At 38.2% G+C, this 27157-nt stretch overlaps 1 protein-coding gene across 1 annotated transcript in view; it reads left to right on the forward strand.

Annotated features, from left to right (window-relative positions):
• PTPRN2 (protein tyrosine phosphatase receptor type N2) overlaps window positions 1-27157 on the forward strand; it is a 665205-nt gene that overhangs the window by 222244 nt on the left and 415804 nt on the right. Inside the window, exons 4-5 of the mRNA XM_049798257.1 lie at window positions 10853-10970; window positions 15921-16083. Coding sequence (XP_049654214.1) covers window positions 10853-10970; window positions 15921-16083 — 281 coding nt within the window. The remainder of the gene's footprint in view (window positions 1-10852; window positions 10971-15920; window positions 16084-27157) is intronic.

Raw genomic sequence — 27157 nt, forward strand, 5'->3', positions numbered from 1 at the left:
ATGCCCCATGTTTCTGTTTTATTTGTTGTAGTAAATAAAACAAGCTAATCCTAGGTTCTAGTTTACTCCTTGCAACAAATAGTCCTAAAGTGTAAAATAAAATGATTGTTTCGCTAGAAAAAAGAGAGTATTTTTTTCTGTTCGAAAGTGGTAACACTGTGTGAGGTACTGTGAATAGGGAGTACCAGACGAAGGCCAGATTTGTAGCATGTAAATGGGTAAGCAGGACATTTTCAATAGTTCATTCACTCGTTCTTTCCTTTCCAAGATTTGTGCATTTGGGGCCACGATAGCAGACATTTTCTAGGAAGATTGCCTTGCTGAGCTACAGATTTGGGGAGCTGAAGCACGAGCATTCTAGCGCGAGAAAAGGGCAATTCTTTGTGTTTTCATTCTGGTATTAGGAACAGCTGGGGAGGAACGTGTGGAGCTCTTGGACACCTTGGCTCTCAGATACATTTACAGGGACGTTTGCTCATAATTTCATTCCTAAGGAGCAGAAATCTGGTCAATGAAACAGAGATCTTACGTTAAATAGCAATATACTTGTAAAATACATGCGGTAGTCTGGCTTTTTAACTTTGTGTCTTTTGTTGTGAATTAGCAGCTTAAACTGCTATCAGAGCAATGAGATTGATTGCTGCAGGTTTCATCTATCAGGACTGTTATAAACAGAGGGCTAACACTGCTGATAATTAAGGCTGCATTACTTCTTCCAGTATTATTTATATGTCTATTGGAGTAGTTTATAAATGAATAGAATAATCGATGTTCCCTTCTTATTACATTTATGCCTCTCTTAAAAAGAATTAATATGCAGGTTTTGTTTTCTTAACATGGGAGAAAAATGCATGTGACATTTAACCAGGATACCCTGAGGAAGTGGAAAATAACGCACGTGAATGTTCCACCGCATGAAAAGTATGGTAATAGGTAGCAGTCGATTATCTGGAAATATATCACTATTTCTTAAAGCTGACAGCCACTGATCAGAAGACTTGTCTTCAGTAACAATACTAAGCGAAAGAGTGAAATATGAACTACACCACCAATGTTTTTGAAATGGTTTAACATTATTGCTGGTTCACTTTAGTGTTTGCTCTAAAGGAGGTTTGCTGCTTTGTATGCCATTCAAAACTGCTGATGAACAAATTTCTGGAATAAATGGTATTTTTGAAAATATATTCACTTCCTTGATATTAATTGCTAGTCCTTAAACAGTACAAATGTACTGAAGTTAAGACAGAAAAGCACCTCCGTGCCGCTTAGTTAGTGGCACGCTGTAGTCGTTCCTGGTGGATTCTGTCACTGTTTCTAGTTTATGCCAGCCCAGTTCTGAAATATTTGAATGCCTCACAAAATGCAGTACAGCTTTAACCCCTGAAATTGTGTTTTATTATAACTGTCTTGCAGATAGAGAAGTGAATCCCAGGGTTTTTGTCGCATTACAAGTTGAAGGGCAGATTCGAAAGAAGGCGGACGTGCTTTCGGTCCCCCCCTCCCGGTGCTAAGTCCCCTGTGGCTCAGCCTGCAGGTCCAGGCTACATCTCAAACCACGGTCTTTGCCCAGAGGAAGTTCTCCCTGGTTCATATTGGGCGCAGTGGGTGCAGCAGGTCTGCGCAGTTTATATTGGACCTTGGTGGCATGAAGCTAGGGGAGCTATTTCAGAATATTAAGATTTTAGCTGAGCGTAGGACGTGTAAAGGTAAAATTGCTCCCAAGAAGGATAGGAATTTTATATTCCCCACTGTATGTTTTGTTTCAGTGTTATGTCATCATGACATGTTTTGAGGCATTTTGTTAATGTCAGAGTTTTCAGTAAATTACATTTAAACCCAACATCTCTTGGTGATTATGAGCAAAAAAATGAAGGAACTTTTTGAATGAAGAGATGAATGGACATCAGCTGGAACTGTGTTCACAAAGACTCAAATTTTAGGGACTTTCAGTTCATATCTGATTATTCCAGTTCTTCCACTGTAAACATTTTAATTCGTCGACAGTCTTGCTCAAAACTCATTCAGAGATTAAAAAAAAAAAAATAATCTTGGGTTTAGTAGTATTGTGATACACTGTGGTAAAATTGAATCGCAGCTCATAGCATGGCATATTTTAAATATTCAGAGAGATCAACCTCAGAAGGCAGTAAAGAAGCTAGAAAGAACTAGAAATCTTAGTGCATGCAGCTGACAAAGCATCAATCTGAAACTGTGAATCAGCATTACGTGAATTGTCCAAAAATGTCATTAAAGCTCACTGAGGTATTAACTCTGTGAAAGAAGGGAGGGAAAATGAACATCAGGTAGGAAATCATGTCAGTCAGAGCTTCTCTCACTAAATCCTTTACATTGTTGGCTAAAATAAGTCAAATAACCTCATTTTTACCCATGGTCACCAGCTAAATACATGGGCAGACACCATACCTTAGCTGACATGTGGTACAGTAATTTGTTAATTGTAATTTGTTTGTAAATCAGAGCCCTGAGGTGCAAAGACTAAAAATGCTTAAATGAAAAAATATCTGTCGTGCAATGTACAGGAAAGTGCATTGCATTATTGTTGCAGTTGTTGGAAGTTCAAGACCCAAAAAGTTTAGGTGCACAAGAAAATAGAAAAAAATATAATTCAAATACTCCTCCAGCTGAAAATGCTACGCTGCCTTTCAGTGTTGAACAGATTCACGGTGTGTATTTTCTGTACACGGGGTGAATTCCAAATGAAACCTGAGGAGCACTAATCAGCTTTTTGGGGGAGCAACATGACCTGCAGATTGTTCGTCTTTTCTTCAGGCGAACTGACTTGGCTAATGTACTTCCCTGGAAAACTCCTGGCTTTCAGCCACCAAGATCTTTACAAGGTTCCTAAGGGAACCCTAGCTTCTGCAACTGCTGTGTTTTTATTAATAATAACAGCAACAATAACAATTATTGTTTTTATTGCTGTAGAAAGAGACTGTACAAATGCATGCAATAAATGGCCTCTTCCTGGAGGAATTTACAGCCCAAGAGAAGTGGCTTAAAAGTGGAAAAAGGAGGATATGGTTCCACACAAACTATATATAGACTTTCTGCCTCTCATTTAAAATTAAAAAAAAAACAACAAACCTTTTTTCTGCTTAAATTTGCATTGGTCTTGATGCAGGATAGGGCACGGTGAGCAGGAGACCAATGGCCCTTGCTAGAGAAAATGTTTCAAGTGTGTCGGATTTCCCCGTGTGATACCCTGTGAATATTCTGCAGGAGCCTTTGGTCTGACTCATACGTTCCCTCCACACTGCCGATACAGTGGTCTGTACGTTGGTCTTAAAGACTTAGGTTCAGAACACAAAGTGGAGGTGCATTCGCATCTGCAACCTTTGCCGTGCTGCCCGTTTTGGCACTCCTGTATATTGACTTTGCATGTGCAATTGAAAGCACTCCTCTGGCAGCCGAAAATTGATTTCTCACAAACATCAATGAGACTTCAGAAGTTACATAAAACGGGGGTGAGAACCACTATGCAAAGCGGAAAGAACAGTTCTGCTTGTAGGCATTTAAAAATACATGAAGAACTGTAGATCTGAGAAGAATTTTCTAGAATATGTGTAACCTGTATATCCACTTAGTTTTCTATACTTATTTAAGCACCAGGACATTTCCGACCAATTCTACCTTTTTACAGGTAATGTTTTAATTCCCAGACTGAAGACACTTCAAAAGTCCTTTCCCAGGAACTATATTTTTCGTGACAATAAGGCTGTCATCCTACTGTTAGCATCAAATGAAATGGATAAAATAAAATGAGAAGGAAGACCTGCTGATTTTATATGCATTGTTAACTACTATTTGGACAATATGTCCATTCTTAGCATTGTACAGTCTAGCATTACAGCCAATTTCTGCATACTAAAGAGATTCTGAATTATGAGATGAATGAGTGAAAGCTTAGAGTAGTGTAAGACACCTCGGAAACAAATAATGAGATAGAAAAGGAAGGAGAAGGGAACAGAAAAATTGAAAGATATTTTGACAGAAAATGGAAGACCGCCACTACTTATTCTAAAAAGAGATTGCAGAACATTAATGTAGTAAAGAGAGCTGTTTTGCAGTGCAGAACTAACGTCAGGCTTTTGGGGTTAAATCTGGAATTGTCGCATGCACTTTGATGTGATTGTCAGCTAACACAGGTGGGTTCAAAGCTCGGTGAAACAAGCAAAACAGTCTCATCTTTATTTTAGTATCGCTATTTTGGGTGCATGTGAATATTTCCTCATGTTCATGAAAACTCCTTGGGCTGACAGCACCGAGGAAATGTCTGTGCATAGTTCAAGGTCAGAAGGAAATGGAGGAATAGAAGATGCACCTTTATTCGCTGTGTATTAGATTTGATTGTTTTTTTTATAAATATGTCACAGCCTACACATCACGGAGAGCCAGTCAAGTTAAAGACGTAAGGGACCATGAATTAAATTAAGGTTGAACATTAATATAAAGTTGAAACCACGCAAGAAGCCCACTTTTGCATATCTTCCTTCCTAAAAAGCGTTGCTGTGAACAGAACCATCTGCTTTCAGGTTGAGGGTCACCAATTTGTGAAAAGGATTATATGACATAGTGAATAGCATGGGGTTTATGTCAAGCATTTGGGAAGTATTTTTTGTGTATCCATTCTGTTCTAGTCTTTGGAAAGTAGCCTATTCTAGTTGCAAGTTAGATGATATATTTTGCAGTATCGTATTATTCTTTCATTACTCTCAGTTCCAGTGGCAGAAAAGTCTTATGTAACGCATAGAAACTTTCTTTTGTGTAAACCAATTATTTGTAGCTGTCTACAAGAGCTGAAACAGAGGTAAGGAAACATTGCACACTGATTCCTGTGAGAGCATTTTATAATCTCCTTGGCAAACGAAGCACTCATTTGGCTTTTTCAAATAACAGAAATTCCAAAAAACTGAAGAGAAAAGCCTTCCCTCCACCTTCTGGGATAGTTACTTAGAGTAAATTAAAATCAGGGCTGTAAGAAGATCATGCTGGTAATTTAATTCTATGGAGATTATCACTTTTATGTATAATAAAACAATATATGAAAATTTGAAACCATAATCCTTAGACAGCCCTTTCATCTGTTCATTCAAATGGAAGCTCTTTGCATGTGAGTGTGAATGAATCGCTGCTGAATGCAGCGACTGAAATTCTTGCGTATTATAAAGATCCCACTAGAAGCTCCAAAAGAGGGCAACAGATTTGCTGATGCAGATCTGGTACTTGACGCTGCTGCCAGGGAATGCGGTGGAAAAGGGGAGAAAACAACAAAAGCTCCTGAAGACTTCCAGGAGAGGATGACCACGGTGCCTGCTGATACGGGTTGAACAAGAGTGGTGATGACTGCTTATAACTCCCAGCCATTTCTTCAAAGACAGTCTGTACCAGATTTTCTTTTTATCTCGAAGACAATGCAATGTTTGACCAGAGCAAACCAATCTAACTGGAGTAAGCTTTCATGGAAGTGTAGTGCAAAACCATCTTGGCAGATTTTCTTCCAATTTTGTAGAAACCATCTTTAGTCAAAATTTTCAGAACAAAGGAATATTCCAAGCCAAAGATACAGGGGAATTAAAAGGTTGTGGTTCAAGGGGTGGGTTTAACTTATCTATTACTGCTTTTACCATTATCTGCCGTTGTGAGTTTTACTGCAAAATTGCTTTCTGAACAAGTTCTAGTTTTCTTTTATCGTAAGAGGAAACATCAGGATTTTATAATTTGGCTGCATTCTCAGGTAGAAAATATAGCAATTGAAGGAATTTTGTTATACACATGGCAACCTCAGCATTAAAGCTGCAATTTTGACTTAGCCAATACTGAAATTTGTGAACTTTATTGAATATGTCCTTGAGCTCTGAAAATGGAGGTCTGAGACGAGAACAAGTGCAGCTCCTCTGGAGAATGTGGAAAGGCAGCCTGCAGAAAGGCATGTCTATATGTTGACCTATCTGTTGTGAAAATAGGGAAGAAAGCCAATCATTCCCAATTCTGCAGACGTTCTGACAGCTAAAGTAGGCATTAACAATTTGCAACACATGGCATGGGGGATGAAAGTCTCTGAGCTCTGCAACTGAGAGTTTCCTGGCTGAAATGAAGTAGCAGTTGAAAGTAGCTCAGAGAAAAACCTATTTTATTATTCACCATGTAGGGACAAAATGGATAACATTACCAAAAACCGGGAACAAAATAATGTCACAACTCAAAAATAGTAATGTGTTCTGCTGAGGTTTTTTGGCCTTTATACGGGGATTTTCCTGACAGAGAAGAATCAAGTTTTAGTACACAGGTTTCTGCCAATATATAATAATCTCAAGTCCGCTTTGAATGGACTTGGTACGTAAAAATAATTTTGTTGCTAATATATTGATGCAGAACTAATCATTATGGATTTCGATTGGCCCAAAAGCTGGAAGAGTCTCACAGTGTTATCCTGTCAGGCACAGGTTTTGCTGAACTTGCCTCCAGAGCCCTCTGCAGCCTCCGCCAGGCCAGTCGGGAAAAGGGTCGGCAGTACAAGCAGGAAGGTTTCCCCGGCCAAATCTTGGGGTGGCGAGAGCTGTTTCTTTAAAGGACTTAAATTGGGCTCTACTGATTTACACCAGAACTCCTCTGCAAGGTTAAAAAGCTGTTGTGTTTCCTGCTTAGGCCTTCAGAGGGAGTGAAGGGTATTTGTATGAACTAGAATAAGCTGAGACGGAGAAGTAGCAGATGAATGTTTTCAACAGTTGCTAATATAATTTACATGCATTGAAGATGTGGTCAGGTATATTTGGAGAGGCACCAAGTTTCTCTAAGGTGAAAAACAGAATCAAAACTACAGGAAAGATTGCCATTACTTAGAAAAATTGAACAGCCAAGAGAAGGAAATACATATTTGAATTTTGATTATTTTTCAATAATTCTGGGTAATTGGTATAGCAGCAAGCAAATTAAGCAGGTTAAAAGTGAAATTGTATGATAAATGTGAAAACAGTTTTGACTTCAAATTTGGAGACAAGTTAGTATTATCTTCACCAGCGTGAATCTGTGAAAAATGTTTTCTTCACTATTTACACTGCTTGCTTTTGATTTTATTTCACTTAATAAAATAATTCTTAGACATATACGCTCTGTTGACATTAGTCATGGCCAAGTGTTGAACATAATGGGGACCTAGACAGTAATAATTTCATTATTCTTTTTGTAGTTGTGGGTAATAATAATAATAATAATAATTAATTGTGCTGTGGAAAGAAGAGATCCAGGGAGATGCCTGATGATAATAAGGAAAGACTGTGCTGTATCTGGAGCACCTCCATTGGTTTTGATGTGCAGTTTGGGTTTACTGAAGGTATTAATATCTTGTCTTCACTCTTTACACTAGCATTCCCTTTTTGCGTACATTTAAGTTATGGAGTTTCAATTAAAATATAAAAAAAAGAATTAAACCTGGGGCTCTGACACCAGTGAAAAGTGCTACTTTTTGTGGGGAAAATTTGTACCAGTGCCTATTTTTCATGGGGTCTTACTACTGCCAATGCTCTTCAACTGAGAGCAATTTTATATCTGCTGCTGCTGCTGTTGTCATAGTATTTGCGTCACTCCAGTGTCTGCTGGACTCCTCCTCTCTTCCAGTGGCATTGTCCGTCTGTGGGAATTCACGGTTGGGAGACGCAGGTCCCAGGCAGACCTGCAGCAGGGGGGATGGTTAATCAGGGCTTGGGCGTCCTCCCGTCCCGTTCCCCGTTAGTGACATGGAAGTAATATGTGTACAAGAGCACCGCTGTGATCCTGCTCAGCCAGTGGAGATAAATCGTAATAATTGGGTGGTGAGGCAGGAGCTGGCGCGAGGTGTGACGGCAGAGACAAAGGGAACAGGAAATCGCCATACGGCGTCATATGCTCCTTCTCAACCTTAATTTTGATTGCAGCTGTCAGCGTGGCATTATGGTTCTTGAATGTGCTGTTTTATTGAGCTCAGTGTGTGGGAGAGCTTTTTTTGAAACTGAAACAATGCTGGAAAATGATTGGCATAAGGTTAGCTCTAGACACGTCGCAGTTCCCGAGGTAGTTGCATAAGCAATATGAACTTATTGATGAGGGGACTTGTGAATTAGTTAAGATTTGCATTTTTCATCCATGTCTTGTTCTAGGTCTTACGTGAGTTAGAAGTGCTAGGAGATACAGTTGAGAAGGCATATTCCCTTAACTCTAGTTTCTTAAGCTCTATAACAAGTATTCTGTTTTTCTTTCATCTATTTGCTCTCCTTTAATGCCACACTTGTATTCTCTTGCAGTATTAAGGTTGTTATACCTGTACTGGCTTGAAATGCATTAGCAAGAAAATGTTAAAATAGTGCTGCAGGAGAAAGGAAATATACTGAACTTAACAAAAGATACACCGTTATTGTGACCAGAGAGAACTGGGATTGCAATGGTTTCTCATGCTCTTTTACCAAAAACATTGTTTTGTGGAGGCATAAAAACACAACTGACTACTGACCCCTCTGTCTGCAGCCATATATAATGCTCAGGATTGAGAGAGATGAATTTCCTGTCTGTATGGAGGTACTGCAGATAAACTCTTCTTGCTTTAATTTGAACAAAACTCTTCAGAGTAATTCTGTGTATTTTTCTTCAAAGTTTATGTTATTTATTTTGCATTCTTTAGCCTTTAATAGGGCTAGTATCGGCTTAGAGTTACAAAGTGAAACTATAGTGACTTTGGACACATAGTTCATAAAGTAGCAGTTTTATGGCTATGCTAGTGATTTTAATATATATGTATTTTAGCTGAACTTTTTTTTGTTGCACATTCTTCTAAACTGAATGTTATCTCAGTTTTTCTCCTGCATGAATTTATAAAACAAACAGAAATGTGTAGTGCTAGGCAACAGAGAAGTAAACTCAAACATACATATGCATACATAAAAACTTTCATGTAAAAATAATTTTAATAACACTACACCAAAATAATCATAGGTGCCTGGTGACTCATCTTTTTGGCATTCACATAAAAACATACTCTGAGCAGCCTTAGATTGAGATTTGTGAAATTAGTTGAATCCATCTACTTACACCACACATTTGAAAAGGTGAGATTTGCATTTGAAAAGGATGAATCAGAACTAAAAATAGATTAGATAGAGATTCTTCCCCCTCCCAAGGGCCTGGAGTCATTTACTGTAGCCATTAACATCTAACATGATTTCAAGTGAAGTGTTTCCTCAATAAATTTGAGTAACATTTTTATTTAAGAAAAGGAGCAAGAAGGAGCAAAAGCAGAATGTCAGAGAAGTGTCAGAGAGCTTTTTTTGTTTCTTAAAGCCTTCATGCATACTTACATTGGTTCTAGACTGTTTGTTATTATTATTATCATCATCATCAACAACAACAACAAAGTTTGGGATGTAGTCCACCTAAATCTTGCCCAAATGGGGACTTTATTTCCTAAAACTTGTCTAAATCCCAGATAACAGCACAGTTTGAATACTTCCTAGGACTGTCTAATCTTACAGCCAACTTCTTTAAGTATCTCCTCCTGAGGCTGAAAATTTGATAAAGTAATTTTTACTTCTGCATGCTCAGAACTGTCTGCTTTGGCAGAATGGGCAGGTCTCCTATTTAGACTTATTTTCTAATTCTGGGCTTAAGTAAACAGACCATGAAATCCACATCAATACAGTGGAAAAATCTGAAGAATGCATCCCTTTTTTTTAATAGTCCACTGGATTAAGCCCTCATCCAAGGAGTGAGGTGGTGAAGTTTTGGGTTCTGCTGAGACTGATGATGTTTTAGCTGCATCATCAGAGACTGCCTATACCAACAAATCTGATGCTGACTACAAATGGTGATGAAGTTTGTAACGTGTGTATGAAATAGGGGCTGAAGCGGACACCCCCCTCCCGAGGCTGATTCTAACAACTAGATACATCCCCTTCCATCTGGTGCTAGAGAGGATTTTTCTTTACGTGGTTTCTTGCAGGAATATATTAACGGGATAACCATATCTGGAACTTTTATCAATATTAATTTGAGGGTTTTGTGGTGTTTTACTGCACATGGCGTAAAAGAAGAAATTCTCTTTAATTATGTAATATTTAGTTATTAGATAATTACATGGGCAAGTTCTATGAACTAAAGTGTTACCATAACATCTAAAATCTAGAAATTGGGTAACAGTTATGTTTGGAGTTATATCATTATTTCAAGTATAATTACCATCAGATTGGCAGTGCATGTAATTAATGAGCAATCACTGGAATTTGCCTTCAGAGTTGCACTTCCCTCTTGTTGTAAAGTTCTTTGTCACAACATTTAAGTATGAAGATAACATAAATTGACCTCCACATGTGTTATACTGAAACTCAAAATACTTCCACTGCAGTACTAGCTCCTTAATGTTCTCAAAGTGTAGTTTCATGGAGAAAACAGAGAAAGGACAGTGTGCTGTGAATGGGGAAGAAGTGGAGCAACATTTCAATAGTTACCAGCTGGTGAGGTAACTCTTTTCCATAGCTGTCCAAAGTAACCCTTTTTTCTTCATTAATGCTAATTTGTAACTACCTGAAATTCTGCTAAGAGTAAAGTATTTCAAAATCTCCTCACATCATCTACTGTCTTCCTGCCATTGTAAGGGAAGTTTGATTAACAAAATTTCATACAGAAGAGAAGAATCTGTAGTTCACTCTATGGTTCCAATTAAACAGAGCTTCTTTTTTCTTTCTTAAAAATATTGCTTATCTAGGACACACTTTTGCCAAACTTTGAAATTATTAAATAGTGGCTTTTCTTCTTTTCTTTTTTTTTTTTTTTTGGTTTGGTTGTGGATTTTTTTTCCATTATTTATTAGGTTTTACCTGGCGAGATGATTATACACAGCATGTTATTGGTCAGGAACTCTCGACCATTCACAAAATCTACAACAGAAGCCCTGATATATTTGCATCTGAAGGATCTGATACAGGAAGGTAAGTCTTCAATGCTTTTTTTGCCTAGTAGGTTTTTGGGAGGGTTTGCAAATGATGAGAAATAGATTGGCACTGAAGCTGAATTAAACACATCGCCAAACCCACTATCTATATGGTAAAGGGAAACCAGTCGTACGACAACACTGAAAACACCGGTAGAAAAACAGCAGACAGAATGAATGAAAACACTCAACCCTGTTCTGATTGTCATCAAGTTCAGAAAATATGCCTTCTTTTGTTAATTTAGGTGTCAGAATTCAAAACATCAGGTCTTTTATTCAGTTTATGCAGTGTCAAGTGTCAGTTTGGCCACATCTACTTATGACTGGCTCAAAAAAAGCAGAGTTCTATAGTAGCTCATCCACAGGAGATATTTTATTCTGGAATAAGCCAGCAAAAAGAAACAAAAAGAAGTACTGAATGACATTCTGAGCATCTAATTATATTTTCAAATTCATATTCCTCCAAAACAAAGCTGTAATTGATTCCAAGTCCATAGATTCTCGGCTTTAGTTGCAAAATTTGTCCAGGAAGGAGAGATTCGTGGAAGTTCCCATGACAGAAACCAATGGTGGTATATTTCTACCTATTCTTTGCATTATAGAAGACATTTTCCTCATGGCTTGAAAGATATTGAGGGGTCACTTAGCAGTTATTGGTGGCAAGAGACACAACTTCTATAATTCTGTAGAGTCATATGGATGTAGGACCTGCAATTATATCATCTTCATATACAGATACACATATAAATGTACTCTTTTACCTGGTCTATTCTGTCCTACAGGCTTTTAAGTGCAACCCAACCACAGAAACCCCAGAAGGAAAGTTTAAAATGCATAAAATTTTAGGAATGTTATAAATGGTAAATTTTGCTTTCTCCTACATAATTTTAAGAAATGCAATCTCAAAATTAGTGAAATTGAAAGAAAGTGCTTTTTGTTAGAAAACTTTCTTCATAGTGGGACAAAGCTTGAGCTTTTAGACTTGATGGGCAAGATGTTGACTGTTGGACTTTAGATCTTCATGTACTGCAGTATGTAGTTTGCGTATACTGCAGAACCATTTTTTTTCTAGATTGCTCATTTATGGAAATAAAAATGCTGTGTAATTGATACTGCCCAGTGGCTTCAGCTTTATTTGCCTCAGTATATTTTGATTTAGTTCATAGAATTTGACCCTGTATTTAACATATTTGCTGATTCAAAAGCATTCCTTAAAATCACAGCACCATACATTTCAGGAGTGCAGTAAGGTAGAAACTTAACTTCTAAAGAAGATACTGATCTGTAGATTATCATAAAGGTGATAACAACATGTGGTTGAATCCATAAACATGTTTTCACTGCTTAGATACACAAAATGCCATTACTGTATGGATTACTCTCTGTACATGGTATCAGAAATGATTTTGAATATCTTCTGGAGGCTTTTTTTTTTTTTTTTAGAATGAATGTGTCTAAAACTTTTATTCATGAGAGTATGATAAAATAGGCCAGATTTCCATGAGATCAAGACTGTATTCTGCAGTCTTCCAGATTCACAGTTATAAAAAAATAAAATGTCTAAGAAGATATAAGAAATAATTTAATTTTTAGACTGAGAACAGATGATCACTTTTAGGAGTTCCTGTTGTGATCAGGTTTGAGCTGTTTTGCATTTTTATCCAGAACTGTACATTAAAAAAAATAACCCATTTTGTGTATTGACACTTTAGGAACATCAGAATTTCAAATGTGTTCCACTTATAGCGGTTCCTATTGTGGATAGATTTTCTGAAGTTACCAAGCTGTGCTTCTGAAAGCATTATCTTATGTGCCAACAGTTTAAAGCCTTAATTGATTTTTCTGGTTGTCCATTTACAATATATTCTGTAGGTCAGAGAACAGTAGGAACTTTTTCTCCGGTGTCTTGCAGATTCTGATCAAGTTTGCTATATGCTCAGTGCGCTCAATGCACTTGCTAAAATCTTATCAGATAATAATTAAATAATTTAAAAAAGCAACTTAGTGTAGGTATCTAATTATCAAAGAAACATTATGGCAGGAAGACCTTTTGTTAAGGGTAAAGTGTGTAATAAGACAATATGAAGTCATACTAATGAGTCATTAATCCCCACAGAGCTAGTGAGAGCAAGAAAATAGACTCAGACACTTGAAAGGTAAATTGACTTAGGCTAAATTAGTGCGTATGAAATCTGATGAAACAGAAGACATGGATTTCATCTTGAAAAAAATGCTGAAACTGGGAGCTTTATTTCAAGATGAAAGTTCTTTCTTTGGTGGCTAACTGGACTGTACGTGGTATTTCCTGGGCCCTTATTAAATTTCAAAAAAAACCACTCTTGAAAGAGGATCCAAGATAAAGGAAAAAAGTCCATTCTGCACACAGGGAATAAATGTCAGTTGCGTTCATTGGTGCAATTAGGCAAAACCACAAATGTTTCCAGCAAACTTCAATATATGAAATGGGGTATAGCATTATTTCTATAATAAAACCATCATTAAGTCAGTAATAAGATTCTCACAGCATTTAAAAGGAAGAAACTTCATTCTAAAAAGTGTGGTACCTATTAATTGAGAACATTCTAGAAGTATCTGAGGTGCAGTGACTGAGATTTCCACACAAAAGCTTCTAAAATGCTGTTTTTTGTAGGAAATACATGATTATTTCTATGGATAAATAATTATATATGTTATTGTCTTTATACCCTAAAGTTCATTGTATGCAAAGTCCTTTTTCAGAACAAATTAAAACTGAAAATACTTCCAAATAAACGCACAACAAGAACTCAGCTGACAGTCATTTCTCCTACTCACCAGGTGCTTTTATATATTTGTCTTTCATCCATTTTCCCATATCACTTTGTCAAATTTGAAAGAAATATTTTAATTCAGTTGCAATAATAGCTCATTTAATGTACTTTACTTTCTGTGTTAACAGGGTGAACAACAGTGATACACTGGTGAACTACAGAAATTTTAAAAAATCTTTCAGTGTATGCATAGGATTTATTGAAGTTGTAATGCTTTGTCAGACTTCTACAATTTAATGGTTTCAAAGTTTGTAGCATAAAATACTACATCTAATGTGAAATTTACACACAATTTGAGCGCAATTACTGTCTCCATAAGAAAAACAGGAAATCTTAGACCCCAGATTTTGCTTCTATCACCAGTATGAGGGATTATATACTGTAAATAATGGCTTGAAAAGCTAACCTAAATACTGTCTTTTATCTGTGCATTCAGTTCCCATTAGCTCCAGCAGAAATCCTTGGGGCAGAATTTGGTCTGGTACTTGCATTTTCCCTTTCTTTTCAAAGTTAGCGAAGAAAGGAGAAGATAGGTATTGGAATTAATTGATGAATGAAAGATGAGTGTTTGAAACTGGGATACCTTCTGTGATGAGAGCCTCTTTGGATTAGTTCATCTCTATTGAAGCAGAAAGCCTACTGCCCAGCTCTTTCTAAAACTGCAGAACCGTTTTTAGTCTGGCTTAAGGTGGAAAAGGAGGTGGATAATATTACCTGGATGTCCACCCTCCATCATAAGGCAGATTTTACAGCTCTGGAATAAGAGAAAAATACGAACAGCATGAGGAGGAAGCAAGACTCGTGGTGAATCGCATGAAGATCGCTATAGTGCTCTGGGCAGTAAACCTTTGTTTTCCTAGAGTTTGTGTGCCTGACGGAGAGCTGGTTGTTTTACACTGGGGAGAGGTGGAGGATTTTTCTGGTACTTCAAAGTGAGCAACGCTGTGAGCGCTATTGATTGCAATGCCACCACAGTAAATTAGATTATTAATTACATTTATTGGTATTAAATTAGTCGGGACATGCATTTGATACAACTGTGAGCATGGAAGGACGTCTGTTACTTTGTGCATAAAGTAATTAAACCCAAGATTCAGGAAATTCCATAATGGTAGCCTCCCGAGCTGTGCTCCTACATAAGCACCGTGACGTGGGCTAGTAGAATAAAATCTTGCTTACAGGGGCACAGAGATGTTGAAAGCCGAATGATGATCTCCCTGAGCTGGAAAGCTCTTCCACCTGGAATTGTTCTTCACCGAACAAGTGTGTGGGCCTGTGGGTAGGAAATGGTGACACCAAAAAGGTGATTTCCCTCAAAAGAATGTGTCACTGATAGGGAAGGAAGCAGACCGGGAACCCTGTCTCTGCTTTCTTGCACAAGGAATGAAATAGCTACTGGTGTTGACATTTAAATTATCATCATCATTGACACGTTGCCGAGATAGATGAGGAGAGCCAGTAATAATTCAGATTCATTGCTCACAGCGCTCCGAGTCCCCTATAAACACCCCTACATTGCTGTTGTTTAATCGCATTTTTAGCTTTTCTTTGCAAACGTCACCAAGATCTGTCTAAACCAGTCAGGAAACACTGCTATTCTGTGAATCCCAGGCACATGAGAAGATCAGAAGAGATACTTGTTCCATCTCATTATTCCCTTTTCAAGTCTTTTGCTGAGGCTGACTTGCTCAGTTAGTTCTGCACATCCAGTAGTCTCACTGCATTCTGTAAATTGGTGCAGGGCCAAATTGATGTTGAAACTCATCACCATCCAGCAATTTTTTTAAATCTTAGAACTATCTCATATTTCTTTTGGGTGCGATTTAATCATGCATATTTTCTTTTTACAAGCATTTTCTTTTCTTTCGAATATGGCTTTGCCTTGATGTAGGCATTTTATTTGATTTACTGTTGGATCATTAACTTTGATTCATGCAATAAATTGTTAATAGTGCGAGATTTTTTGACTGCTTTTGCTGAAACATTGAATTTTTCTATACTTTTGTGGTTGCTAAGCTTTCGAGTGACTTTTTTGTTATGTATGGAACTAACTTCAGTGGTTTGCAGTGCCTTTTTAGTTGGGCGCTTTGTATGTTGTAGAGGCTGGTAACTTGCTTTTCCTTGCTTTTTCTGTGCAGGACTTTGGGACAGAATGCAGATAATGAAAGAAATTACGATCTGGAAAATGATGTGAACTTGGCCAAGTCTCTTCAGCAATATCTTAAATATCTCCGTATTCTCTCCCAGTCTGCAGCTACAAATTTGTATCCAAGGAAGACGAATGACAAAGCTTCTGTCAAGGTAGTATTTTTAACGTGGTTCCTACATTCTGTGATTTTTGGCTTCCTTCTTCTCTGAATTCTCCTTATTTTTCAATTTTCCCTTCTGTCTCAAGACCAGACATTGTTTCTTACTGCCTCCTCCAATTGATTATCATAACTGCACCAACCAAGTTCTCTCCAAATGAGCTGAGCGAACTTCAGTGTTGTAAAGGATAGAGCTCTTCTACTCTGGAGCATTTTACCTTAATTAGGGATCCATTGTATGTGAGGAAGGAGGAAGAGTGGGATAGAGGCGATATCTTCACTGGCTGATCTGAAACCCTTCGTACAGCATCTGAACTGCTCCTCTTCAAAAAGCTGGCTGAACTACCCTGTGAATTCTTGCTGGTGTTTATGGTGCTTAAAGTACAATTAATATAGTCTTTGAGCAAATTTGAATAATGGATATGACAAATTGTGCCTCAACATTTCCTACTTCAAAGGAAGCCTATTGTGACCAATTAAGGTTCATATGTATACATTATAAATATACAGGTAGCTAGGAAGATACATCACAGCCATTACATCCTGAGTATTGGCTATGTTAAAAAACTACACAAATGCCTATTTGAGGACTAAACCAATTTTTTTCTTTCCTAGAGAAAATCTCTCTCACTCTAAGATTGAGCTTGATAAATTTGTAAAAATGATTGGATGAAAGGGTTGCGTATGAAAGGCCCTTATAGCTGTATATCTTTTGCTCAAAAAATGTGTTAATCCAAAGCACTCTATTATTTTAAAGAAATAGGCTGTTATTATAGTGATCCTTTAAAAAAAATGGGTACGCGCTATTTGCATGAATACAGAGTAAGTGCAACAACCTTAGCTAAAAAATATACTCAGGTTTTAGTATAAAAAATCAGTATAAAGTATAAAAAAATATATTTTTAGTACAAAACAAGTCAGGTAAAGAAAATATAGGGTCAAAGCCAAACTGCTAGTTTTTTCCCAGAACTAACAGATACACAGAACTACTGCAGTGCATCTGCAACAGCAACTCCCAACAGTATCAGTTGTATCAGCTATTTAGTCATGGTATAACTGAAATGTTATTATTCTTGTCAGAAGCCGCAAGTTTCCAATTTCACTGATTGGTATATATAACACTTATGATTTATGGCGTATGTCATTAGGTGTTCATTTGGGGTAAGAGAAACTTGCAGGCAGCAGCAAGGCAGCTCTGGGGATGGATGAGTGACCACCTTCGTGGTACTTTTCCTCCACACTCTACTACAGTGAGGATGCCCTGCTTTGAATCACTGGCTTTCAGAGACAAGAAAAGTTGCTCAAGGAATATTTCAGTGGGTCTGGTGCTGTCATGCAAGTTCATAAATAATCCATATGGCTGAGACCTTCTGTGGGGAAGCCTGCTGTGATAACACCACCCACCAACCTTATCGAGTGTTGTCATGGAGATGGGTATTCTGAAGCCTGGGGGAGTGGGATAAAGAGGAGAAAATCTGGAAATGAAGCACGTACAGGAGCAAACTGTACACTTCTGTTTACTAAGGAGCATTTTAAAACAACAGACATTGAGTCAGATGTGTTACCTATAATTTAAAATTTTAAAAAAAAAAGGAAAATTATCTTTAAAATTAATAATCAATCATGAATTTTAAATTATCCTGGAGACGCGGCTCTATCCTCTGCAAATCAAATGGAAATTCTAGTCTTTAAAAAGAAAGAAGAGGGACGCACTGTATTTGTACCCTGATTCATTGGGTTAGTAATGGAATAACATTCAAATAAAAGAGAAACCAGGATTTTTGCTACTCTAGAAAGCAGAAAAAACCATAAAATTTAATGATTTGAAAAGAGTAGGAAGGAAAGTAACTGCAAGAGCTGATTTTGATATGGTCATACCACTTGAAATTGAAAATGGCTCTCATGCACTTTAATTGCATGCTTCAACAAAATCTTGGTACCTTATTTTTGTATTTCATATATTGATAAATTATGAACCTACATTAAGTAATTGCACCAAGATCTTATCTTTTAAATTTGCTTGCACTTTTCTGATTAAAAATAAGGATAAGACAGAGGTACTTTACCCTACTTAAACTTAGATTTGCAGCTTTGGGGCCTTTGCCCTTCTTAAAAATAATTCTCCTTCAAGTATATATTTACCTCTGTCACTTCATTCTTGCTGTCGGGGAGTAAGAGATGTAACACTGCTCTGGTTGCTTTGATAACTTACCTGCTATGAAGTATAGCTGAATCTTACAGAAATTTAGTGCTTCTAGGCAGACTTCCTGAGCGGATTCTGATTTGTTCCAAAACTTTCATCAGAGGACTCTGGCCAAGAGTAAAAAAAAGGAAGAAAAAAAAGACAAAAGAGGCTTTAAAATATTTGTTACACTCCAAGAGTGTTATTTAGTAAGTTAACATAAATATTTTTAATCAAACTGTTTTAGGAACTTTTGGTCTTTAGTTTTGCCACTATCTTCCGCATGTATTATCAGAATAAAACACAGAGCTTCAACATTACCAAGTAGACAGCACACATACACTTATGCATAAAGTTGTAAAATAAGATACAGCAAAACGTAAGCCAGATAACTCTTTTCCCTTGTTAAACAACTGCCAGGTTGGCGCTTGACACAACAGTGACCGAAATAAGGCTATTAAACTTAAATCATGTGATGGACCAGAATTCCTATAATGTCTACCATTTATTGCAATAGCTTCTTTGAGTAATTTTTTGAAGCACTTGAAGTTCATCACTAACTTAGAATTTTTTTCAGTATTTAGGCAGCATCTGCTGCAGGCTGTAATTTAGCCAGCTGATAATGACTCTGCCAGTGGATAAATAGCGGTAAATCAGAAGATTTGGTGGGTGTGTTTCCTGAGGATTACAGTTGTAAAGAACATTTCACTTCAGCTGAAAAGAGTTGCTAAGAAAATGGGCACTTGGTGGCATTTGTTACTCAAGCATTAGCTAGTGGGTTTTTGCGTCTGTTTTTTATTCCCCTGTGTGGGCTTAATGAAGGTTTTACCATTCACAAAATGCTGCATTAACAGTCTTTGTGATTCCCTTCTAGCAAACCTGGACTTAGTATGCAAAATAACATATAGCCAGGCACATACACATGTTGAGAAAGCTTGGTTTATCTTATTTACTGAGGCAAGAAATACAGAGGTTTCACATCACGTGAGAATTCCCCTGCTCTTCTCCCCTCCAGCTAGCACAAACCCCTCTCACAGAAAAAAAACCAAAGCCAAAACCCAGAAAAAACCACTACACTGTTGACATTCCCCCAGAAACTGAGAAAGAGAGTTTTGCTGCGTTCGAAGGGATGGCACCTGGCTGATAACGACTAAAGCTAGTCGGCTGTAAAAGGAGAGCTTGCTTGCTTTGCTCCTGGTGGCAGCCCTGCTGGTGAGCTCTGTGTGAGCGTTTGCATAGCAGGGGCATGGGGGAAGCCTCGAGGAAATCTTTAAATAAAGGAGGTGGAAAAAGAAAAAAATAGCTACGTCCACAGCGGCTGTGACAACAAAGCAAAAAAGAGAGGCAGCAAAAATGATCGGTGTAGAAACAAATACTCCTGTTGTCTACTTTTCACCAGCCGGTAGCCAGGGCAGTGAGGGATGATCTTGCATGATAGTTTTTTAAAGTCCAAATGCCTGCAGTTGAATAGTTACAGAAGATTTCAATTATACTGCTTTTGTCTGACCGAGAACAATTTTTTAGTCATCACAGAAAGAGGAAAGGTTTGAAATGTGATCCAAATGTACTTAAAAACCTCCAAATCAGAAGGAAATAAAAATAACTCACCCAGAACTGCTTGTTTTTTCCTTGAACTAGCTATCATTTTTTTTAGCTGGAATTGCTCGCTTTTTTCTTGAACTAGCGATCATTGTCGACATATCCTCTTGCCTTCCGGTAGCCCGACTTGTGAATTTGTTAATGCCTCAGGCTGCCCAAAGCGCACTGCTTTGGTAACACAGCGCTGCACTGGGCTCATTTCAGACACAGCAGCTGTAGCACACAGCGGTCACGTCCAGCACACCCCATGGCCGGGCATCTCTTCCTCACTCTTCTCATCTCCCACCTCCACTCCGGGGCTGGGTGCTCCGTCAGGAGACCCTCTGGCAGGCTGTAGGAATAAGGCAGTTCCCCCGCTCCCTTGTGCTGGTGCTGCGCTCCTTGTTGCAGGGGTCTCTGTTGTAGGGTTTGGGGGTTATGGCTAGAAGATTCGGGTAATTGCTCATATTCCTTCCCCTGACTTGGCCTCTGAGGTCTTCAGACACGGCTCCTGCCTGCTGCTACGGTCTTCCTCAGGCTGGTGTGCCATTCAGCCCCTAGTAGGTAGTATAGGGAAAAAGAGAAAATTGTCTCAGTGTCCTCAGGGTGTTTCATCCGTTTTCTGCTGTTTCTGTTTCTTTGGGTTTACTTACTTACATGCATTTTCAAGGCAGAGTTTATGTATAAATATTGTCATTGCAGAAATCTTCAAATCTTAGGTATTCTCATAAATTTTAAAGCAAAGGAACCAGAATCTTTACATCAAAGAAGTCACTAATAAAGTTAAAGGTGTCTGCAGAATCGTGAAGGGAAAAAGAAACAGATAAAGAGATGGGTTAGTGGCAGAGAGGTATGGCTGGTTGTTAGACCAGCAGTACAGGGGTGCTGAAAGGGGAGAAGTGCAAATAGAAACTGTTGTGGTGGAGTCAGTTTGCTGGAATCTAGAAGGGTAAGAAGGTTAGACAAGGCATTTGGTAAAGCTTAGATTTTAGTCCTCGGTACAAGAGGCAACCTTCCACCTATTTTTCCCTTTCACATTCAGGGAAGAGTACTCATATATTTGCTGGATTGAAAATCAGTTGTTTGATGCTTTGTAATCGATCTCCTGAAAGAACTAGGATGTGTGATAATTATTAAAAAGGATTATTATTTATTTTAGAAAATCTGAGTGCACGAGTACTCAAAGATGTACTCTGAACTTATCTGCAAATAATAATTACTAGTGATTAACTAGTAAGAAATTACACAGTCATTGCTCATTTTAATCTGGAGCTTTAATTCAAAATAGTGGGACCCTTATTTATCTAACACTGATTAAAATACAGTACTGAATGAAGATCATCAGAAATTGATTTGATGGCTGACTGCTGAGAAGCCAAAAACCTTTCTGCAATGTATACATTTAAACTCTGCTTATATAAATATAAATTTAGTGTTTCATATATGTGGGATTATGTATAAGTAAGAAAAATGTAATTCACTCTGTGCATAAACACTTTCATAAAAATATAGGGAATAATTGATAAAGGAGTCTCTCCCTGAAGCTACAGAACTGCCCGTCTATTGGTATATCTATACAACAACCTTTAGAGTAATATCTGAACGTGCCACAAGCATTGATGTATTTATTTACCTGGTGCCATTACAAAGTAGGGAGGACCTAATACCCCTACGTCACAGACAGATTAGATAGCTTTTCTGAGGTCATGCAATAATTTTTCGGTAGAGTGTAGACTAAAAGTTAAGCCTCAAATCCCAGGAAGGTATTTCATCTTTTGGATCATTCTCCCCTCCATGGCTCTTTTCAGTAAAATAGAAATATTAAAGTCCTCTTAAAAACTTCACAAAACCAAACCAAAACAACCCCAAATCTCAACAAACAAGCAAAACTCCATAAGCACTAGAGTAGAATTAATTGGACCAAATATAGGTGTTTGTATTGGTTCAAGTCAACCTAAACTCATTTCATGATCAGTGGAAGGAAAAAAGGAATTTTCAAGTTGTGATCCATCCGTTCTAATTTAAGTACATAAAATAAGACATGGTGAATTCTGTCCTGTTGGTCATGCTGCATGAATCTGGTGTAGACAACAATTTTTTTCTGGGTGGACTGGTACCCATACATTTGAAGATCTAACAGAATTATGGCTACAAAGCCTATTAAAACTACAATCAGGTTGTTTGTGGCATAAATATGCAGTCTGGTGATCTAATATGACCTGTGATTTAATTTTTTAATTAGTAATTTGGCAAGTGAAGATTCTAGTGCCAGTATCGTACTCTTCAAGTCTTAGACCTAACACCTACCTTTACCTACAACCTCTCATTTTATGTATGATGTAGTGACAGAATTTCCACATCTAGCATAGAAATCATAATTTCTCTTATCACAGAGCTATCTTGTAAAGATTAATTATTTTACAGCGATTTGAAGATACAAGTGTTATAGAAATGAAATTATAAAGGATGTGTGTCAAGTCTGGAGGCTTATTTAAAAGGGCAGTTAATTTCTAGTAATTCATAGATGAAACATAGATTGATAGTTTTAAAATCTCAAATGCTGACTGGACAATAAGATTTGCTTCTTTTGCAGATCCCTCTCCACCCCTTCAAAATCTACTCTTTTTTTTTTTTGCCAAATGCCATGTGTTTGGAGCTTTTGTTTCTGTCCTTTCTCCTGCAAGCTTGCTGGTTGTCTTGCAAGTATTTACTCATGGCACTTCAGTACACTGGGCTCAGTAAGCAGAAGATGATGAGCTGGTACAAATTTTAAAGTGTATTCAGTATTTATTTTTAGATCATGCTCATCAAATGAGAGGGTAGAGCTCGTGAAAATATAAACTTATTGTATCTAACCTCTGTGTGAGTGTGCTGGTGTACACATTTCAGGATGGTGCAACAACAAATTTTGTTTGGGGAGGGCGGGGGGGGGAGGAACCTCACCTTACCTCCAGCAGCTGTCCAGCAAATAGTTGGTTGCTTTCAATGGGGTTGCAAAGCAATGCTGGAGACATGGATCCTGTAGATCTCTCTTCATTTGCATTTCTTTGGGTATAAAGTATTCTTTGGATTCATATGTTAGAGTTACAAACATCTTGAATTGGTGCTAATGTGCTCAACTTTTGGCAGATGAAGATCTTCATGTTTCTATGTAAATCATCTTTAGATAATGAGTTAGCTCAATATACCAGCATATGCCTACAGAAAATGTGTTTAAACATCATTCACTGAAACCTTAAGTAACAGACTTATTGACATATGAGCAAACTGTTCCCAGACAAGGGAAGCTGATATACCCTGGTAGATCTATCGGCCCTGATCGCCATGCTGCACAATTTCTACCATCCGCTGGGGGCTGACTGTCACTTTTTGGTTCCTACTTGTAATGTTAGGGACCTTCTCAACGCAGCAGCCTGACAGAAGCAAAGCTGCCTCAGGTCTGTGTCCCCACGTCTAACCAGGAGCCAGGTGGAGCAGGTGCTGCCATTAGGCACCACAGGACCCACGGTCCGACTCCGGTTGTTGGCACTCAGACCACCATACACACACCCGCACACGGAGTAGAGCTTCTCACCGGGAAGACTAGTTAGAAATGGAGTTTACTGAGAAGACAGGACAGACTGCGGTGAGCAAACACAAGGCATGGTCGGACAAGTACAGTGGGCAGCCTGCTTGTGTGCCGCTGTTCTCTTTTACTCTGTTTTCCTGCTGTTTTACCAGAGCTGCTCCCCAATCCACCTGGCTCCTCCCTCTCTGGTCCTTTCTCTAAACATCCCGTAACATGCCTAGTACAATCCCAAGGTGGTCTTCCCGGCATCCCGTAAGGAGTCCCACACCCCTGCAGGCAGTAACCCCTTAAATCTGCAGGGTGATCCACAGAGCTTCTCCCATTGCCCCTTCTGGTGGGTGGCGCTCCTGGACATCATGGCTGATGGCTCGCTGTGATGGCCTGGGGAGGAGCTGGGGCAGGGGTCCCTTGGCACAGATCAGGTTATTGGGGTTCATCCACCCGTCATTTTTCTCTCCGCATATCTTATCCTTTATGTGTGGAGGTAAGCTAGGTTACCATGTAACCCAATGTGTAAAACTAACATTTTTTGTTTATGATGAGCTAATGGTGAATGCCAAGGAAAAATCATCCAGCACTCCTCCTACAGCAAAGGAAACTTTGTTTTAACCCCTAGGATGGAGATTTGCCAGAAACAGAGAGAACAACCAGCAGTCAGTTATGAAGCCTAAGGCTAGCGAGTTCCTCAGCAGTACAAGAAATGACAACTAACGATAAAAATTATTCATGCAGCAGAGCCTGTTGGAGAAGGTTGAAAGGTAGGCATGCAGCTAAGGTCATCCCAAAGGAGATCAAGAACAGCTGAGAACATCTGAGACTTAAAAGTTAATTTCTTAAATAGTAACTTATACATGAAAGAAGCCAATGTATTTATCCTCTCTCTTTTTTCTTTTGTTTTGGAGGGTTGTTTTGTTTAAGAGTCATAGAATATGCTGCTCACAATCAAATCTCTGTCAACTGAAATTACAGCGGTGTGGATTATTGAATGGTACACAGTCAGACCCCAGACGATCCTGTTACAGTGCAGTTTCACAACCAGAATTAGGAAGCAAAGTCATCACTAGTTTTGATCAAAGGAAACTCAGAGGACCCCTTTTGCTTGATCAAGCTTTTGACACTGCAAACTACTGTTAATTAACAATCTTTGCCATCTTTACTTCTCTGATGTAGTTCTTAAATGGTTTCAAAGCCATTGTAGTTCTCAGAAAGAAAATAGGAGATAGTTACAGAAAATTATTAGTGAAATAATAGATCAGATGAGATTACTGTAATAATGTCTGTTGCCTTAAGCCTGTGAATCTGTCAAAAGACCATGGCCTGATGCTTTTCCATCATGCAGGAGGCACTGGTCTGGCCTCTTAAACCAGTTTCTGGATGCTGAGTTAGTCTTCCAAGTTCTTGGTTCTCATGCAGTGATTTCTTGCATGGTATAATATCATTATCTATAGAAAGTGAAAAGGTCATTCTCAGCTGGTAGAAAGGCTTTTGCTCCACTATTGCTCAGAAAATTGAACTCTTTCATTGGCTTTACCTATTATTTTCAGACAAACCTAACACTGAATTTGGTGCAGAGTGCGTAACATCGTATCTGTAGCACACAGAGGCTTGCAAAGCAAAGTTCCCCCTTTCAGCTTGCTTGAACCTAGCTGGAAGGCTGCTAAGATACCCTCCTGACAGCGCAGCACTGTATGGGAACAGCAGCTCATCAGCTGAAAGAATTAAGGCTTTGTTAGCATGGGACTGGCTACTTTAGCTGTGATGCTCTAAGGACACAGCTGTACTGCTTACCTCCACCCCGGGGACTTTTGCACCGTAGTCCATGACATCCATTTGGCTCTCAGGTTTCACTGTTGGCTGGATTTCTCTCAAAGTAAAGGTAGATTGATGTGTACAGATTCACAGCCCACACTGTGATCTAGCGAGCAGGTGGTGGCACTTGTGCTCCTGTTTAGTTAGGGGTTCACATGAGTCCACGTCTTTCCCATGTAGTGAGTTTACATGAGGCAAGTGTGTGTGGGTCGCAGAGTATCTACACTGCTTCTGGTAGAAAAAGCTAAGCTTCTTTCGCTCCACACAAGTTAAAGTATGAGATCGTTTCATTTTTTGGTAGCCTTTGGAAACTTTTATTTTATCCCACGATTGATGAGGGAGAGCCTGGATCCAGCGTTTGTTGGGGTTTTATTTTCTCATTTCAGAGAACATACTGCCGCTATCTCAAATAGGCACAGTAAATTATGTATTGTAGGTGGAATCTTGGTCCAACCAAATTTAGGTGGTAGCAAATGTGAATTAACATCTGAAAATGCATCAACAGAAAAAGCTAAATGAAATTGAGGGAGGAAGATTTGTTCTTTAGGCATTCCTAAGAGATTTTTTGTTAGCTCTACATGCCTTCAAGATTTAGTGAATATATCCTCAAGAAAGGAAGTATTTTGTCATAAATTTAATTCCATTCTTTCTGCATTTCAGTGAAACATTCAAATCAATCTACCCCTTAGTGGATAAATTGAACAGCATTTGTCTGTGCCTTGGGTTGTATGTATGTAATGTTGCCCTGTTTTCTAATTCTTTTTTTTTTTTCTTTTTCAAGAAAACATGTAGTCCATAGATGATTGCACAGTGCATCTGCACAGTGTAATTTAATGTGCCCTTCTGTGAACTTTCATGCAGAAAATGTCAGTTACTTACATACCTAAACCATACGAGACATTGCCCTAACAATTCCATCTTCAGAAAGGTTAGTGGGGGGGGGGGGGGGGGGTTTGATAATGTGTGAATTATTGAGATAGCTTATTTGAAAGGTGGTGAAAGAGAGGGAAATCCTGTGCAGATGGAGAAATAAGTTTTTTTTCAACTGAGTTTTTTAGCAATTCAGAGTACTTTTTAAAGATGTAGCAGTGACATGAGAAAATTGAACAATAACTTACCTATTAAAACATTTTTTTCCTTGATAGTAACAGGGACTTGTATTCTAACCCTATTCAGTATAGACCATCTATATGTTAACTAGGCCATTCTTTCTTAGTTCCATACATTTCATTTAATGTTTGTCTTTTTTTTTTTTCTCTTACCAGCAGTACTTCATGTAAATCCAGTTTAAGCTATGCAGAAACTCATTTTCTGTTTAAAATTTTCCTGCTCCTTGTTTTCCTCTGTTTCTCCATAATGCTAGCAGCTTCTCCAAAGACACCAGCAAGGGAATTTACAGATTCTTCTTTTCACTGACTATGGATGATGCCAGTTAACCTTGAAGTAAGTCAAACTAGCAATGTCCATGTTCAGGAGGTTAGATTGCAAAAACACTTCAAGTAAGATTATCACAGTGCTCTGCAATTGTTATTAATAACTTGAGATGTAAATTGTCACTGGATTCTAAACTACATATAACATATTTTTGTCCTACCTTTTTCTGTAAAAAATAGATATTTTTTTTCCCCCATGCTACTTAGACAAACCAATAGTCTAGGGTTGTATTTATCTGTGCTGCAATTTTACTTGGATTTCACCTTGCATATTTCAGTTGGCGCTTATGCTTTTTGTGCTGTGTTTTGTTTGAGAGGGGGGTGGCAAGGAAGGGGATTTTTTTTCTCCTCCAAGTTGAGGTTTGCCATACAGCTGTGAGATCCCTTTAATTAAGTCAGACTAAGCTACATCAGATAGGCTGGTATCTGAGTGCCCTGTGAAGACAGCTGAGCTGTCGGTGATGTACTTTAATTAAAACTTTTAATATTTCATCCCTTA

This window comes from Accipiter gentilis, chromosome 4, assembly GCF_929443795.1.
Source record: "Accipiter gentilis chromosome 4, bAccGen1.1, whole genome shotgun sequence".
Taxonomy (NCBI): Eukaryota; Metazoa; Chordata; class Aves; order Accipitriformes; family Accipitridae; genus Astur; species Astur gentilis.